This window comes from Lacerta agilis, chromosome 10 (assembly GCF_009819535.1).
Source record: "Lacerta agilis isolate rLacAgi1 chromosome 10, rLacAgi1.pri, whole genome shotgun sequence".
Classification (NCBI taxonomy): Eukaryota; Metazoa; Chordata; class Lepidosauria; order Squamata; family Lacertidae; genus Lacerta; species Lacerta agilis.
The window spans coordinates 65,197,673-65,214,714 of record NC_046321.1 but is presented as its reverse complement, the minus strand read 5'-3'; the positions used below and the strand labels follow the sequence as shown (position 1 = coordinate 65,214,714).

General features: G+C 39.0%; 1 protein-coding gene across 1 annotated transcript in view; it reads right to left on the bottom strand.

The window, feature by feature from the left end:
- PHTF2 (putative homeodomain transcription factor 2) overlaps positions 1–17,042 on the bottom strand; it is a 75,206-nt gene that overhangs the window by 53,447 nt on the left and 4,717 nt on the right. Inside the window, 1 exon segment of the mRNA XM_033162897.1 lies at positions 3,448–3,526. Coding sequence (XP_033018788.1) covers positions 3,448–3,492 — 45 coding nt within the window. The 5' untranslated portion in view covers positions 3,493–3,526.

Below are 17,042 nucleotides of genomic sequence, written 5' to 3'. Positions count from 1 at the left end.
TTCCATGCAATTGTGCATATCGATGAAGAAATAGGTTAGAATCTTGTAAGTCTACTCCTTTCACATCATAGGCCTAATCAGAGAAGTGAACGGAACTGTGCTCATGCAATGGGAATTTTTCCTGGCTCCTCATCACCACAGTCTCCTGCTTCCCCAAAAACCATTCTTGAGGGTCAAGTGATCCAGTAAAATGACACTGTGTGTTGCAGAAGCAGGACAGGGAAGTTGGGAGAATTTGGTAGACTTCCTTTGCACAAATGCCTTTCAACTCACACAAGATACTTTTAGATCCAAGCCACAATAAATTGAATTCCTATTGGAAGTCTAATGTTCATTGGGGTGTATCCACAAAATGCAAGCATGCAAGTCCTTACTTAACATCCACTCACCTTAAGTAATGCTCAATGACCTAAACACTGAGTCAACATTATGGAATACTTGGTGATGACAAAGAGGTGGCTCAGCTCCTTAAAGTGCTTTTTAAAAAACTTGTCTTTGTACTGCTTTTCTAAAAACTCAAAAGCATAATAAATAAAGCAGAGAACACAATGACCAAATTCACACATTACTAGCTGTGGTGGTCAAGGTACTTGTTGACTGACTTTGCACACCTGTCCAATATTGTTTGAAAGGCGTAGCTCACGTAAGTGAGGCTAGCAACATAGCTATTTGCCATGTCAGGATGATACATTGCTAGCTACAACTGAAGGATCCAAAGTCTTCAAACAATTCTGGAGCTTCACAAAATCAACCCAAATAAAAGCACACTTTGCATTATTTTATTCATAAATACTTAATTTGCCAACATGGAGATACATACACTTGGATACCAAATAGTGACAAGAGTCAGTTATGTATTTAGTTGTCCCTGGTTTAGATTTTAGCTCTGTAATGAAAGCTGGTCTAAGGCAAGTCACTCTCTCTCAGAAATTGTGTAAATTTTTATGACTTTCCCTATCCTTCTGTTTACAGGTAGTTGCCGTGTTGGTCTGCCATAGTCAAAAAAAAATAAAAAAAATAAAAAAAATCCTTCCAGTAGCACCTTAGAGACCAACTAAGTTTGTTCTTGGTATGAGCTTTCATGTGCATGCACACTTCTGTGTTTACCTTAATTATACCAAGCAAAAGAGTGGTGCAAACAACAACTACCACCCATATATTTACTATTATTATTCATTAAATTTGCATGATGCCCTTCATCTGAAGATCACAGGGACGTTCACAACAAAAATAAAAAATGAGAACACATATTTAAAAATCTCTGTTTCCTTCCATGCAAAATGCAATGCAATGCTTAGTATCATTGTTGGAGTTCAATAGGGCAATCCTCTACCTTTTGCTAATTTCCTGATTCTCTGTGATCCATTCCAACCTAAAAAAAAGAAAATGCTGTAGCACTGTTCTTTTGTTTTGATCTGCCCCTCTCATGACTCAAGGGGAAAACATGTGTTTTCAGATAATCTCACACTGTTACCCTTGAGGAGGCTTAAATAGTTGGTTGTTGAGGTTTGAGAACTCACAAAGATTTATAACCAGGAAACATCAAAATGTTTGGTATGCTGCATTTTAAAGCTCTAGGACACTCCTAATTGTACCATGTTCTACATCATCAATCACATTTATCGCTTAGTGTAGGGAACCTGCTAGTCTACCCTTGGGCTACAACTTCATGAAGATAATGTGATAAACTAAATAGCCACATTTGTTCCCATCACCTCCCTTCCTTGCAGCACATTTCCCCTGAGAAAGCTGTAAATGGCTGCTAGTCATAACTTTCTGTTTACTCTCCAGGATCAGAGGTATCATACCTCTGACTGCTACTGGTAGTTGCTGGGGACCAACAGTGGAAGAAGACCACTGCTTAGGTTCTGCTGCTGGGATTCTGAGAAGCAACTGATGTGATGGTCAAAGCTTCAGTGAGAACTCACTGCCTTTAGTATAGACAACACTAGAGATGTGCTACTATATGAGTTATTCGCTCACAGATGTAACAGATGCATTATCACCTTAGAATAATCTTGCTTCATACTCATGAAAAATTATTTCAGTTACAAAAAGAGAGGATAAAATCTTAGCTTAATTATCACTGATTTTTCAGTTGCGTTTCCCCACATACCGTACAAAAGCGTCCACATTTAAGCTTTAAATATATTTCTGCCCCCTCCAAGACCAACTGTGTAGAGAACCAGTTTCTAAATAAATAAAGTGGCTGCCACTCATGAAATCGTAATGTAAGACATACACAAAATATTTTTATATAACCAAACAACAAGGAAGATTAAACAATTCAGCTCTTTTTATAACCAAGATTGGTCTTTCCGCTTTATCATTATATTGAACTGAAATTCAGTAACATGACAAGTGACAATTACAATATGTATATCTGAAACCTGTAACTGCACGGATATACATTGTGTTGTCCAATTACTGAGTATGGATAAAAACAAAAAGTATTGTTGGTATCATATATACTAAGAGTGTACTCCTTCTTTAAGTGTAGATTCTGATGTAACCAAAAGAGCACCATTTATACGCAAGAGGGAAGTGCTATCAGGTTCAGAGCAACCCCATTGTTTCCAGAAGTACAAAAACTATTTAGGGAAAATGCCTAAATGGGGAAGCTGAAAACAGCTCAATGAGGACTAAGCATGCTCAAAGGGCCACATAATGTTGACTAACTTGGGGGTGTGAGAAGAGCCAACAACCAGGGGAAATAGTATAGGGAGAGAATAGGCAGTTCTGCTGCAAAACTGTGCTTGAAAGGGCAGGTCCTCCTATCCAAATGTTCATTATACAAAAATGAGGAATTAGTACCCAAACTTCACTATACACACTACAGATTCAGATCTCCAGATCTGTGTGTAGTACTGTAAACAAATAAGCAGCCTTAAACAAGCATTTTGCTGGTTCACAGCAGCCATATTGTCAGAAAACATGGGGTGGCGGAAGATAGGAAAAACTGATCTCTTAATTGTCCATTCTGGTCTGTCTTTTGCAAGGTCTATAAGGACTGAACTCTCTCTCTCAAACTTCTTTCTAAAGGACACACTTATTCTAATGCTATAAAGCAGAGCACAGCACAGAGCTTCAACAGAGCAGCTCTGTTTAAGTACTGCACCACAGCCACTTTTCAATGATACCTTCCCCCTATTCCTTTGCACCTTCAGAAAATACACCCTTACTCTTGAGTAAGGCTAAAATGCAAAGCAAGCTCCTTCTCCTCTTGTCTTCTCAGAGTTCCCAGCCTCTGAGGAGAAAATATACCGGTAGATGGTGAGACAGTGGGCGATGCAGGAGCAAAAAGACTCTGGGGAAGGAAACATGGCACAGCACAAGCAAATATAGAAGGTGGCAAGCAAGCACTCTTAACAATTACAAGCAGTACTAGCTACCAGTAAATACCAAACCAAAGTGAAGCTCTCTTTTTTTAGATAAATCATCGCTTACCTTTTTCTGGTACCAGACTATAGCATCTGTTACTTTGGACGCCATTTATTCTATGACATTTATACAGTAGTCATTTTAGCTGTAAAGAGAAAGAGGCATAATTTTACATTCATATTCTAAGGGAATTTTAAAAAAATATATAAAAAACATGCATACTATTCTAATTTGAAGTTGTGAGGCTAGTCAAGTGACCAATCAAATACCGCTAACTGACCACTTCTTATTCAACCCAGTTCAAATGTTGCAAAATATTCAATGAAACAAACAGAGATTGTCCTTATGCAAATGACAGAGGGCTAATAGGAACAACAGGAGCGCTGCAGGAGCCAGGGACAGTCTCTCTGCATCACACACGTATGTACTCCTAGTTTAGAAATAGGCATTAGTTTTCATTCAACTCTTTCTAGAGGGTTAAGGTCATCTTCCTTCCCAATTAGTTAGTGTGGCTTAACTCCTACTTGCTGTTTGCTTAATTGCTGACATCTCTGTACAGGAAACACAGGATTCAGGAGGAAGAATAAAGTAAATGCATAAAGTCAAGTCTACTTGGGTTGCCAAGATAATCAGAATTTTAAAGCATAGCATTGGAGAGCTGTACTTGGGTTTCTGGAGGCTTCATACTAGAAATGCAAACACCATACTTCTCCAACCATTCTGCCTGTTAATAAGCCAATTATGAAGGTGGCTGGTACCTTTTGCAGGGAGCAATCAGCAAGATCAGAACTGTGCATGCAAGGGAACTGATACGGGCTAATTTCAAAGTGCTGGTTTTGAAGTATAAAGCCCTATACAGCTTGGGACCAGGCTACCTGAAAGATCATCTCACTCCTTAATTGATCGCTGCACGCTGCACTCTGCAGATACCATCTAGTCAGGAGGTCTGCCCTGGACAATGTTGGAATCGGCCTTTAGTAAGAAGAAGTGTGCATGCACAAGAAAGCTCATACCAATAACAAACTTAGTTGGTCTCTAAGGTGCTACTGGAAGGATTTTTTTTAATTTTGTTTCGGCTTTTAGTAGTAGTAATAATAATAATAATAATAATAATAATAATAATAATAATTTATTATTTATACCCTACTCATCTGGCTGGGCCTCCCCAGTCACCCTGGGTGGCTCCCAACAGAATAATAATAATAATAATAATAATAATAATAATAATAAATCGACAAAATATCAAACATTAAAAACTTCCCTAAGGGTGGCACCTACCCTTTGGAATTCCCTCACTCTGAATATTAGATTGGTGACATCTCAGTTACCTTTTTGGCACCTGAAGACTTTCCTCTTTGAAGAAGTCTTTTAAGTTGAAGCCTTCCCCCTCATCAATTGTAGACTTGTTCTAATTGTGTTTGTAACCTGTTTATCACTTCCTGTTTGCCATTCATGGCTCATTTGGGATTCCATTGTGTACTACTGAGACAGTAGGTCTTATAGCTCCCTCCATATCTTCTGGGAAAAGCAATTACTATTTGCATTGTGCTATATTTCCATAGTGCTAGTTACGTGATGATTACTGAGCCTTGTGTCCTTGTTATTGAGATTTTAACTTCTTCTTTTTAGTGAGCTGGTTTTTATTATATTTTGTTCTTTTTTGTTTGTTTGTGAATCACCTTGGAATTTCTTTTTAAAATGAAGGGTGGTACATACATTATTTTAGTAAAATTAATAAAAAAGTGGATGTGCACATGTTGCTTGCTGATACTCTCCACCAGGAGAGAAAAAACTGAGAGAAGCAGCGAGAGAGTGGAATGTAGTACTGTATTTATCTCAGAAGCAACATGACTTCTTACAGTGAATGTTTGCCTTGACAGAGGTAATTAGGCAATTTGAGTCCTAATTCTATATTGCAATCCTGTAGTGGAATTATGAATAAATAATTCTGAATGGATGTCATAGAGTTTAGGACTTATCATAGTTGAGTTGGGCCCCAAATTTAAGTTTTGCACAGATAAGGAACTATATGAGTAGCTAAAGATTAATTTGAAATTCCCTCTGAAGCAGCTCTCACTCCTTAAGAAACAAGATGAAAGTATTCATCTTAATATCAACCCTGTAAAATCGATTAAAAAAATTCCTTCCAGTAGCACCTTAGGGACCAACTAAGTTTGTTATTGGTATGAGCTTTTGTGTGCATGCACACTTCTTCAAATATCAAAATCGAGACACTAATGATTCTATTTAACAGAGAGCAAAGTTGTTATCTGGAGAACATCTATGAGATGCACAAACAAGGACCTGAACCAGCATTCATTAGACACATTTGGCAATCAGCAATAGAAATTTTGAGATTTCATCTAAGCTCCTATCACATTGTCTTTACAGTGATTAATGAATCCATTTTTATCAAGGCAACACTTACCAAGGACAGCTAATGTGTTACACAGTGGAAAAGCAAATTCCCAAATAGGTTAATTCTTGAAGGGCTACTGTGGTGCCACTCATAATTGCTGCTCTTGTTCAGGTCAGGAAGTAGCCCATATTTTGAATACCTGAAAACAAGAGCCCAGTGCACAGCATGATCCTGCTCCCATGCTACAGATAAAGCACAGAAATTACAGTCACACCTATTATGTAGCCTGCACCTAGATCCATTTCTTAACTGTGTCATCAGTATTCAGTCAATGTACAACCTGATATCAGAATGTGGATTATACAGAGTAGCAGTATATGGGCCAGAAATACTGTACACAACTTACTCACAAAGCACAAGTGCAAACTGGTCCTAATTATATGTTCACTTCATATGTTCCTAGACTGGAAGTGAAGGCTGAATAAAGGGCTCAGGAAAATACTGGTTACCGATAATCCTGGTACTTTTTTTTTTTAAAAGGTACTTCCCACCCTTCTCTATAAAACAAACTCGCGGTTGAACCAAATCTAAAAAAGAAAAGAAAAACCCACAGCAGCATAATGACAGAATCTCAAAATAATAAAGAAACAAAACCAAGCAAATTAGCAACCTGTAACCAAACTCAGCTCCTAGAAACAACCTCAGCACGTACCAAAAACCTTCCATATAAGCTAGGTTTTCACAGTGCTCACTGAAGTGTATTGTGTCAGGGCTAGGCAGGGGATGACATTCCACAATATCAGCACCACGACTGAGTAAGTGTGAGCAAGGACCTCAGATGAAATAGTTAAGTAATAGCTACATTACAGGTAAAACATGATTGCTGCCAGGGCGGGAGTCAGGGGCAGGTCAGCAATAACTCACAAGATATCAGTGAAGTTAAATCTTTATTCAAAGAAACAAAAAGAGCTCAGGCCTTGTAAGCACAGCAACTCTTCCCAGGAGATATTGCCCCAATGAGGCAGTTGCAAGGATTGAAGGTCCCTGCCTTTCTACCACTCTCTAAGACTCCTTCTCCCCCGGCTACTTCCCAAGCAATCTGAGACGCCTTTGCTTTGTCCGTTTTTGCTACCTCTTTGGGTTCTGGGAGACCAGTGGAGAGGGGAGCTGGTTGCGGCAGGAGGGGGAGACTCCCTGGCTTCTTCAGTAGCCTGCCTGATCTCTGCCTCTTGGCTCCCCTCTTCTCCAGCCTCCTACTCCCAGTCTGCTCCCTCTGACCACTCATTGTTGTCCCACCACGGATCTCCTGGCTCGGGGTGTGTGTGTGTCCCTTCGGGGTTTCCCAGCTGATGCCTTCCAACACTCCTCTGCATCCAGCCAGTCCCTGACAATTGCTAAGGCATTATAAACCTCACAACTAAGACTGAAACTATAAAAGAGCACGGTTGGTGGGACCCTGTATTCAGGCTGGAGCAACAGTGACACAGAAATGCTATTAAACATGGTTCATCCCACTGTGGTGATTCTGATATTCTGGATTGCTGCTGTCTTAGCAGTGCCAGTCCTGTTGAGTCAGCTCTGGGTAATGGAAGAACACCCAAGGGTCCAGCGCAAGTTAGTGCCAGTAAATATGTGACAGCCATCGTGTTTCACTAAGTTGTTAGGTGGGGGGGGGGCGACTGGCACATGGCACCAGAATCTAGTTACCGGTAATCTCAGTGGACTGAGGCCTGGTACAAGCCATGTATACCCTATGATAGATTATCATCCCCCCTGCTTAGCTCTTACCCTTTTGACTCAATTAAATGTTACATAACATAAACATAGATACCATGACTTTAATTGCAGTAGAACGACCAGCAGTAACATTGGCAAACCTCAAAAGTGAGCCCCCTAATGTAGGCCTTAAATATTTTTATCTACGTAGTTCTGTTGGCAGACTTCTTCCACTGGCTAGAAGTGAATTTCTCCCCATTGTACATTATTCAAGGCAAAGAGATCAAACGATTGGTTATCTAAAAGGGGTTTTAAAAAGCCCAAGCTAGGCTATCCAAAGTAGTCTTACTGTAAGTTAGTCATAAATTACCGGTAGTCAGTAGAGACAACATTATTTTTATTGCACCTCCCATCCTTTCCCCAAACTATTTAAATTGTTGTTAAATACTTGTAAAATGCCACATTTGCTAAAATCCTCCTACTCAAACTACCAAAAAGAGTCACTTTATTTGCCTGATAACAATAGTTCTTAAAAATTGCCACCAAGACAGTTTGTCAGTATTGTATGAGCAAAACAACCTAGTAAATCTTCACAAGATTAGAAACTTCACAGTTGGTGCTTAACTTCAAGTGACATCTGTAGCTCTGTGGTTTCCTGTTTCTGCATGTGAACTGCCTATATTCATTTTCATTTTATCCTATGTCTTTTACACTTAATTTCTTTCTGTAAGAGACACAAATAACTTTCTTGGGACCATTTTTTTCTATTTGCAGTGTATGTATAAACTCTACATAAAACACACATAATAGAAGATGCCATTTTGTGAAGCCACACATTAAAGAATAGGGGCATATGAAGTTATGACCATCAAGTATGTGTTAAGTGAGACTTCCATGAAGTAAACATGTTTAGGAGTCGGCTGCAATCTTTAAAGTTAATGGGTTTCCACACAGAGTCCAAGTGGATGTCTTCAGCATAAGCCAGGCTACAATGGCAAAGCCATGCATAACCTTTAGATATCTTCAGACAGATGTGAAAGAAACCAGTGTAGCAAACCAAATACAATTAAGTACAATAGTATTTGTATAATAATAACAATAAACACTTATGTCCTCTAGATTGCATTTTCTCAGAATTACCAGGTTCTGTTCCAGTGCACAAAAAAAGTTTAAAATTGTGTTTCCTCTTCCTGTTCATTTATTTTCAGACATACCGGTACCTGTAATGATCTACTATGAAATCTAAGGAACATGCATGCAATTTATTTCAGGTAAACTGCTCTCTAACTGCTCCACTGGAAGTACTAGAATATACCCATTAAATAAATTGCAGGGACAACAAATAAAGCTTACATTTTAACACTACTAGCTTTCAAAGTGCTGGCAAAATATAAATATCTGATTAAGTTAGTTGTCAAAATACAAGTCTCTTCTTCACAGAACCTCATGTTTGTCCACCACTACTGTACTATCAACAAACTAGCAGTTTCTTTCCATCCACTTTACAGTTGTTGGTTCAATGGAAATATTTTGTTTTTTATAGTGTACTTTTAAAGGGAAACAGGCTGCTTACATAGCTGAAAGTGGCTTAAAGGCAGGGGAGCTGGATCCAGATTTGCATGAGAAGGCTGCTCACACACAATGGGGCTTTCATGCCCATTCCTTTTCCTCCCATAGCCTTTACCAGGGGTGGCCAACTCCCAAGAGACTGCGATCTACTCACAGAGTTAAAAATTGGCAGTGATCTACCCCCTTTTGGGGGTTCAGGTCAAAGTTGCTGAGCTTTTTTTTAAGGAAGGAAAGCCCTGTTTTGGGAGGAGGAAAGCACGGCTAAAATCATGAGCTTTTTTTAGGGGAGCCAAAGTTGTTGAGCTTCTTTGGGGGGAGCCAATGATCTACCAGAGATGTCCAGTGATCTACTGGTAGATCACGATCTACCTGTTGGACATGCCTGGCCTTTACCTACCTGATTCCAGCAGATCCCTTGACTCTTCAGGATGGCTGGGAGGAGGGGGGTAGGAGGTTGCAACAGGAAGGAGAGGCAGGGAAGTCCCATGTGAGAGCAGACCTTTGTTCACATGATGTTGGATCAAAAAAGCATAAAAGCAGTGACTGAGAAAGGAGACTAGTTTAAAATAAAATGCGTAAGAGGTTAGACAAATCTGTTGAAGTAACCCTTACCACTAAATACATTACTCTCAATAACATGATCCATTCTCTAAAGCACTGGGTTAAAGACATTTAAAGCTTGGATCATGAACAACATATCATATACTATATTATGTTGGTACTGGGACTAAGGAGCTCTGGAGACAAAATTATGTATCTGACTGGGATAATTTACTCAGCTAAATGATCATATGCTACTATTTATGCCTTCTAACTTTCCTCATTCTACAATGTCATGTTCATGTTAGTCCAAAAAGTACTCTGAAAGTGTGGCTAAGAGCTACACAGCTAACACACTAAAGCAATACAGTAATTTGATAAAACAATAATCTCTATTTTATTATATTGATGAAGGCTTGAAATCTAAACCCATGAAACAAAGTTTGCTACTATAAAGTTAAGGTGCTGTGTTTAAAATATCATCTGGCAGCACTTTTATAACATCTCCTTTGAAGAATCAAACTTTTGGTTTGTAAAGAAGTTCATAATCCAGTGTTTTTACAACTTGAGTCTTTAGTCATGTCAGGTACTAGGTAAACTTCGCACGCAGAAGTGTTGGGTATTATCTTATATGGGCATTGAACTAAATGAATCTCAGAGGGACACTCCCATTTCTCCTCTAGCAGCAGCAAAACTTGTTTTGTTCTGGACAATTTAGTGGTAGGACATTTTTATATTTAAACCCATAAGTGATCCAAAAGTTTTACAACAAGGAGCCAAGTATATTAAATCATCATTCAAAAAGCTTTATACCACTTGCTATATTTGTAAGAATACTTTCCACTTCAAGTTCTTTGGCTCCACTCAGCAGCCGCCTTGCTGACTAAACAGACAGCCCCAGATGTTGTTTTTAAGCTAATATTCATTTCATTCTGGAACACCACACATACTATGAGATGCCTGCATACAAAATGCTGCTGAATGTCTCTTAATTTAGGAAGGTGAAAATATGAATTGGACCTTTTCTACTAGATTTGACGGAGGATTTCAGAGAAGATATTGGATAATAACAGCTTTTACTAAAATATTTTTGGAACAACAAAAGTGAGTCATATAATTCTTCCTATTTTGTTAATCTCTCAGGAATATCAATGAGTTCTGTGTGTATATGTGTGGGAAATAAGTAATGTAACTCAACTCTGTGGTTTTCTACAGGTTATAAAAACATACAGCCTTCAGAAAAATTCCAGGATTGTCACAATACGCAGTACATCTCAAAATACTCAACTAGTTTTCACACTCAGCTATACCATTAGATCTTATACTCACTTGTATTTATAATCCTTTGTGCTACTCAATCATGGCCACACAATCCAAAGATGCCATTTTAAAATGTGTTTTGGGGGGGAAGGATTATTGGGTTGTTCTTGTTTTTATTTTGATTATGTATTTTGTGCTTTTTATATCATGATCTTATCCTGTGAGCTGCCCTGAGACCTGCGGTTATAGGACGGTATGCAAAATTAATAATAGTATAAATAAATAAACCGAAGAAATACATCATTTTTTAATATACCCCTTAATCTTGTCATGTGAAAAATGATAGGAATCTATAATAAAAGCTTATTATTGAGGCACTACAAAATAAGTACACAGTGGAGTCCTTGTCTATGGCAAAGTTCTACTGCAGTAAATAAAATCATTCATCCATAAGGCTAGTGAAAAGAAGGACTTCCCATTGCTTTCTAGTAGCCTCTGCCAGCAGATCTATGAATGGCAGCACTTTGCCTGCACAACTGCAGCTTTGTTATTTTGATTTGAAACAGAGATGCTAACTTCTGCAATATATGAGCCTGCTTCTCTACATCATTACTATACATATGCCTCATTAGCTACCATAGCTTCACTTATGAACTTTTCCACAGCTTAGATCAGGACTGGTGAGCCTAACTAGACCTCCAAGCATTGGAGATTGGCTTGCCAGGCTGCTTTGGGCAAACCGTGTCCACCTCCCCCACTTTAGGCATCATATGTGATATCAGATACAATGAACTTCAAGCCACAGCTAAAATGAAGAAATGAGAACACCCTCTTAAGTATGCTTCCTTTCCTTGCTGTCAATTGCCAGCTTGAATTCAAGTTAGTGACAAAAAATCATATTCTGCAGTGGCTTACTGTGATCACTAATCAACTGATTGGCACTCCATAATGCAGCTGAACCCTGCCCAAAACAGGATCTCTTGGTTCACCTAACATCCACTTGTTAGCAGGTGACTGACAGCCCTGCCCACCAACCAAGAAGGTTTTGAGGAGGCAGAATCCAGTCATATTCTTTCTATTCCTCATCACTGTCTTAGGCAAATTCCATCACTGATCAAATTTACAAGCATCCTTTTCACAAGCACCATATATGTTATTGCGGCCATACCACCACTCAGTCAAGTTTATTCTCGTAGTCTTGAGATGAATGTAGTTGCAGACAAGTTCTGCTGTGGACCTGTATGGTACATGTCCTGCTTCTACAGAGTTGCACTGTTATCATGATGCCTGGCCTGTTTGTGTTAAAACCCTTCATTAAGAATGCCATATAAAAGCTATTTTTGAACTACCTCAATTCTAAGTACCCTGGTTGTCTACAGGCAGGACAAGAATATGTTCAGATCCAAGCTACTGTCTCCAGGGTATAATATGCTATCAAACGTTTCCAAGAACTTGGTGATATAAACATCAACCGAACCCATTTGCCAGAACTTTTCTCATTCCTCCTAGGACTTCCTTTACTTGGCACAAACATGTCATCTACACAAAATGGCTAATTTTTATCACATGAACAATTCAGAGATTAACAAATAATATGGTGATCATGAGGCTAAAGAGCTCAGTCCCTTTCTTACTTTATGTTTACAGCATGGGAACTGTTGCTACATCTTCCAGCATTATTTAAGTGATGTATGAAGGAGTCCCAATGTAGTGATGCAATGACACACATGTAACATGAGGGACCCTCAATTAGTAGGAGATGTCTCTTTTTAATTTATTTATAAAGTGGTCTGCTACATGATTATTTTTTATTCATTCTAAAAAAAGTTTGCTATCCCACTCAGTGATATTTCATTTTTCTGGGGAAACCAACTGGTCATTTCTCTACTGTCAGGAATCAGATGAACTGTGCAACTAATTCTACACCCCCAAAGGAGTGGAGGGGCTAGGGGCACTCCCTCCCTTTTGATGGCCCTCTTAGGTATTGTTTCAGAAGTCTAGAGGGGGAGGCATGATTTGATCCCCACGCCTCGATCTCTCCACAGCTACACTGCTTTTTTTTTTTGCCACCAAAGTTAGGTCCAAAAGAAGAATCTCTTTTTAGTGAGCTGCCTCCCTGCCCCTCTTCTTCCTTGTACAGCGGTACCTCGGGTTAAGAACTTAATTCATTCTGGAGGTCCGTTCTTAACCTGAAACAGTTCTTAACCTGAGGTACCACTTTAGCTAATGGGGCCTCCTACTGCCGCTGTGCCGCCACCGCACGATTTCTGTTCTCATCCTGAAGCAAAGTTCTTAACCCGAGGTACTATTTCTGGGTTAGCGGAGTCTGTAACCTGAAGCATCTGTAACCCGAGGTACCACTGTACTTGGTTTGGTCAAGTACTCCCAATTCAGTCACTCTTCTAGCACACATGTCTAGCTGCATTAGTCTTGGTAGACTGGGAACTTACTAGCCAAGTGGAACAGCTACATACATATGCCAATTCTTGAACTCCAGCAGGAAAATGAGGGGCTGGGGACTGAGTTGAGCTCATGTGGCCATAAGGAACTTGGGCTAGATCTCCTTTTGGGGCAGTGACAGAACTTCTGCTACAAAAGAAACACTTAGGATAGGGATGGGGGAACCTGCAGTCATTCAGATATTGTTAGAATGCAACTCCCACCATTCGTTATGGTGGCTGGGGATGAGAGGAGTTGGAATACCACAACATCTGAATGGTCACAGCTTCCCCACTCATGACCTCTTTTGAGATGAAAGTCCAGAGTGGAGACATGACCATCAAGTATGTGTTAAGTGAGACTTCCATGAAGTAAACATGTTTAGGAGTCGGCTGCAATCTTTAAAGTTAATGGGTTTCCACACAGAGTCCAAGTGGATGTCTTCAGCATAAGCCAGGCTACAATGGCAAAGCCATGCATAACCTTTAGATATCTTCAGACAGATGTGAAAGAAACCAGTGTAGCAAACCAAATACAATTAAGTACAATAGTATTTGTATAATAATAACAATAAACACTTATGTCCTCTAGATTGCATTTTCTCAGAATTACCAGGTTCTGTTCCAGTGCACAAAAAAAGTTTAAAATTGTGTTTCCTCTTCCTGTTCATTTATTTTCAGACATACCGGTACCTGTAATGATCTACTATGAAATCTAAGGAACATGCATGCAATTTATTTCAGGTAAACTGCTCTCTAACTGCTCCACTGGAAGTACTAGAATATACCCATTAAATAAATTGCAGGGACAACAAATAAAGCTTACATTTTAACACTACTAGCTTTCAAAGTGCTGGCAAAATATAAATATCTGATTAAGTTAGTTGTCAAAATACAAGTCTCTTCTTCACAGAACCTCATGTTTGTCCACCACTACTGTACTATCAACAAACTAGCAGTTTCTTTCCATCCACTTTACAGTTGTTGGTTCAATGGAAATATTTTGTTTTTTATAGTGTACTTTTAAAGGGAAACAGGCTGCTTACATAGCTGAAAGTGGCTTAAAGGCAGGGGAGCTGGATCCAGATTTGCATGAGAAGGCTGCTCACACACAATGGGGCTTTCATGCCCATTCCTTTTCCTCCCATAGCCTTTACCAGGGGTGGCCAACTCCCAAGAGACTGCGATCTACTCACAGAGTTAAAAATTGGCAGTGATCTACCCCCTTTTGGGGGTTCAGGTCAAAGTTGCTGAGCTTTTTTTTAAGGAAGGAAAGCCCTGTTTTGGGAGGAGGAAAGCACGGCTAAAATCATGAGCTTTTTTTAGGGGAGCCAAAGTTGTTGAGCTTCTTTGGGGGGAGCCAATGATCTACCAGAGATGTCCAGTGATCTACTGGTAGATCACGATCTACCTGTTGGACATGCCTGGCCTTTACCTACCTGATTCCAGCAGATCCCTTGACTCTTCAGGATGGCTGGGAGGAGGGGGGTAGGAGGTTGCAACAGGAAGGAGAGGCAGGGAAGTCCCATGTGAGAGCAGACCTTTGTTCACATGATGTTGGATCAAAAAAGCATAAAAGCAGTGACTGAGAAAGGAGACTAGTTTAAAATAAAATGCGTAAGAGGTTAGACAAATCTGTTGAAGTAACCCTTACCACTAAATACATTACTCTCAATAACATGATCCATTCTCTAAAGCACTGGGTTAAAGACATTTAAAGCTTGGATCATGAACAACATATCATATACTATATTATGTTGGTACTGGGACTAAGGAGCTCTGGAGACAAAATTATGTATCTGACTGGGATAATTTACTCAGCTAAATGATCATATGCTACTATTTATGCCTTCTAACTTTCCTCATTCTACAATGTCATGTTCATGTTAGTCCAAAAAGTACTCTGAAAGTGTGGCTAAGAGCTACACAGCTAACACACTAAAGCAATACAGTAATTTGATAAAACAATAATCTCTATTTTATTATATTGATGAAGGCTTGAAATCTAAACCCATGAAACAAAGTTTGCTACTATAAAGTTAAGGTGCTGTGTTTAAAATATCATCTGGCAGCACTTTTATAACATCTCCTTTGAAGAATCAAACTTTTGGTTTGTAAAGAAGTTCATAATCCAGTGTTTTTACAACTTGAGTCTTTAGTCATGTCAGGTACTAGGTAAACTTCGCACGCAGAAGTGTTGGGTATTATCTTATATGGGCATTGAACTAAATGAATCTCAGAGGGACACTCCCATTTCTCCTCTAGCAGCAGCAAAACTTGTTTTGTTCTGGACAATTTAGTGGTAGGACATTTTTATATTTAAACCCATAAGTGATCCAAAAGTTTTACAACAAGGAGCCAAGTATATTAAATCATCATTCAAAAAGCTTTATACCACTTGCTATATTTGTAAGAATACTTTCCACTTCAAGTTCTTTGGCTCCACTCAGCAGCCGCCTTGCTGACTAAACAGACAGCCCCAGATGTTGTTTTTAAGCTAATATTCATTTCATTCTGGAACACCACACATACTATGAGATGCCTGCATACAAAATGCTGCTGAATGTCTCTTAATTTAGGAAGGTGAAAATATGAATTGGACCTTTTCTACTAGATTTGACGGAGGATTTCAGAGAAGATATTGGATAATAACAGCTTTTACTAAAATATTTTTGGAACAACAAAAGTGAGTCATATAATTCTTCCTATTTTGTTAATCTCTCAGGAATATCAATGAGTTCTGTGTGTATATGTGTGGGAAATAAGTAATGTAACTCAACTCTGTGGTTTTCTACAGGTTATAAAAACATACAGCCTTCAGAAAAATTCCAGGATTGTCACAATACGCAGTACATCTCAAAATACTCAACTAGTTTTCACACTCAGCTATACCATTAGATCTTATACTCACTTGTATTTATAATCCTTTGTGCTACTCAATCATGGCCACACAATCCAAAGATGCCATTTTAAAATGTGTTTTGGGGGGGAAGGATTATTGGGTTGTTCTTGTTTTTATTTTGATTATGTATTTTGTGCTTTTTATATCATGATCTTATCCTGTGAGCTGCCCTGAGACCTGCGGTTATAGGACGGTATGCAAAATTAATAATAGTATAAATAAATAAACCGAAGAAATACATCATTTTTTAATATACCCCTTAATCTTGTCATGTGAAAAATGATAGGAATCTATAATAAAAGCTTATTATTGAGGCACTACAAAATAAGTACACAGTGGAGTCCTTGTCTATGGCAAAGTTCTACTGCAGTAAATAAAATCATTCATCCATAAGGCTAGTGAAAAGAAGGACTTCCCATTGCTTTCTAGTAGCCTCTGCCAGCAGATCTATGAATGGCAGCACTTTGCCTGCACAACTGCAGCTTTGTTATTTTGATTTGAAACAGAGATGCTAACTTCTGCAATATATGAGCCTGCTTCTCTACATCATTACTATACATATGCCTCATTAGCTACCATAGCTTCACTTATGAACTTTTCCACAGCTTAGATCAGGACTGGTGAGCCTAACTAGACCTCCAAGCATTGGAGATTGGCTTGCCAGGCTGCTTTGGGCAAACCGTGTCCACCTCCCCCACTTTAGGCATCATATGTGATATCAGATACAATGAACTTCAAGCCACAGCTAAAATGAAGAAATGAGAACACCCTCTTAAGTATGCTTCCTTTCCTTGCTGTCAATTGCCAGCTTGAATTCAAGTTAGTGACAAAAAATCATATTCTGCAGTGGCTTACTGTGATCACTAATCAACTGATT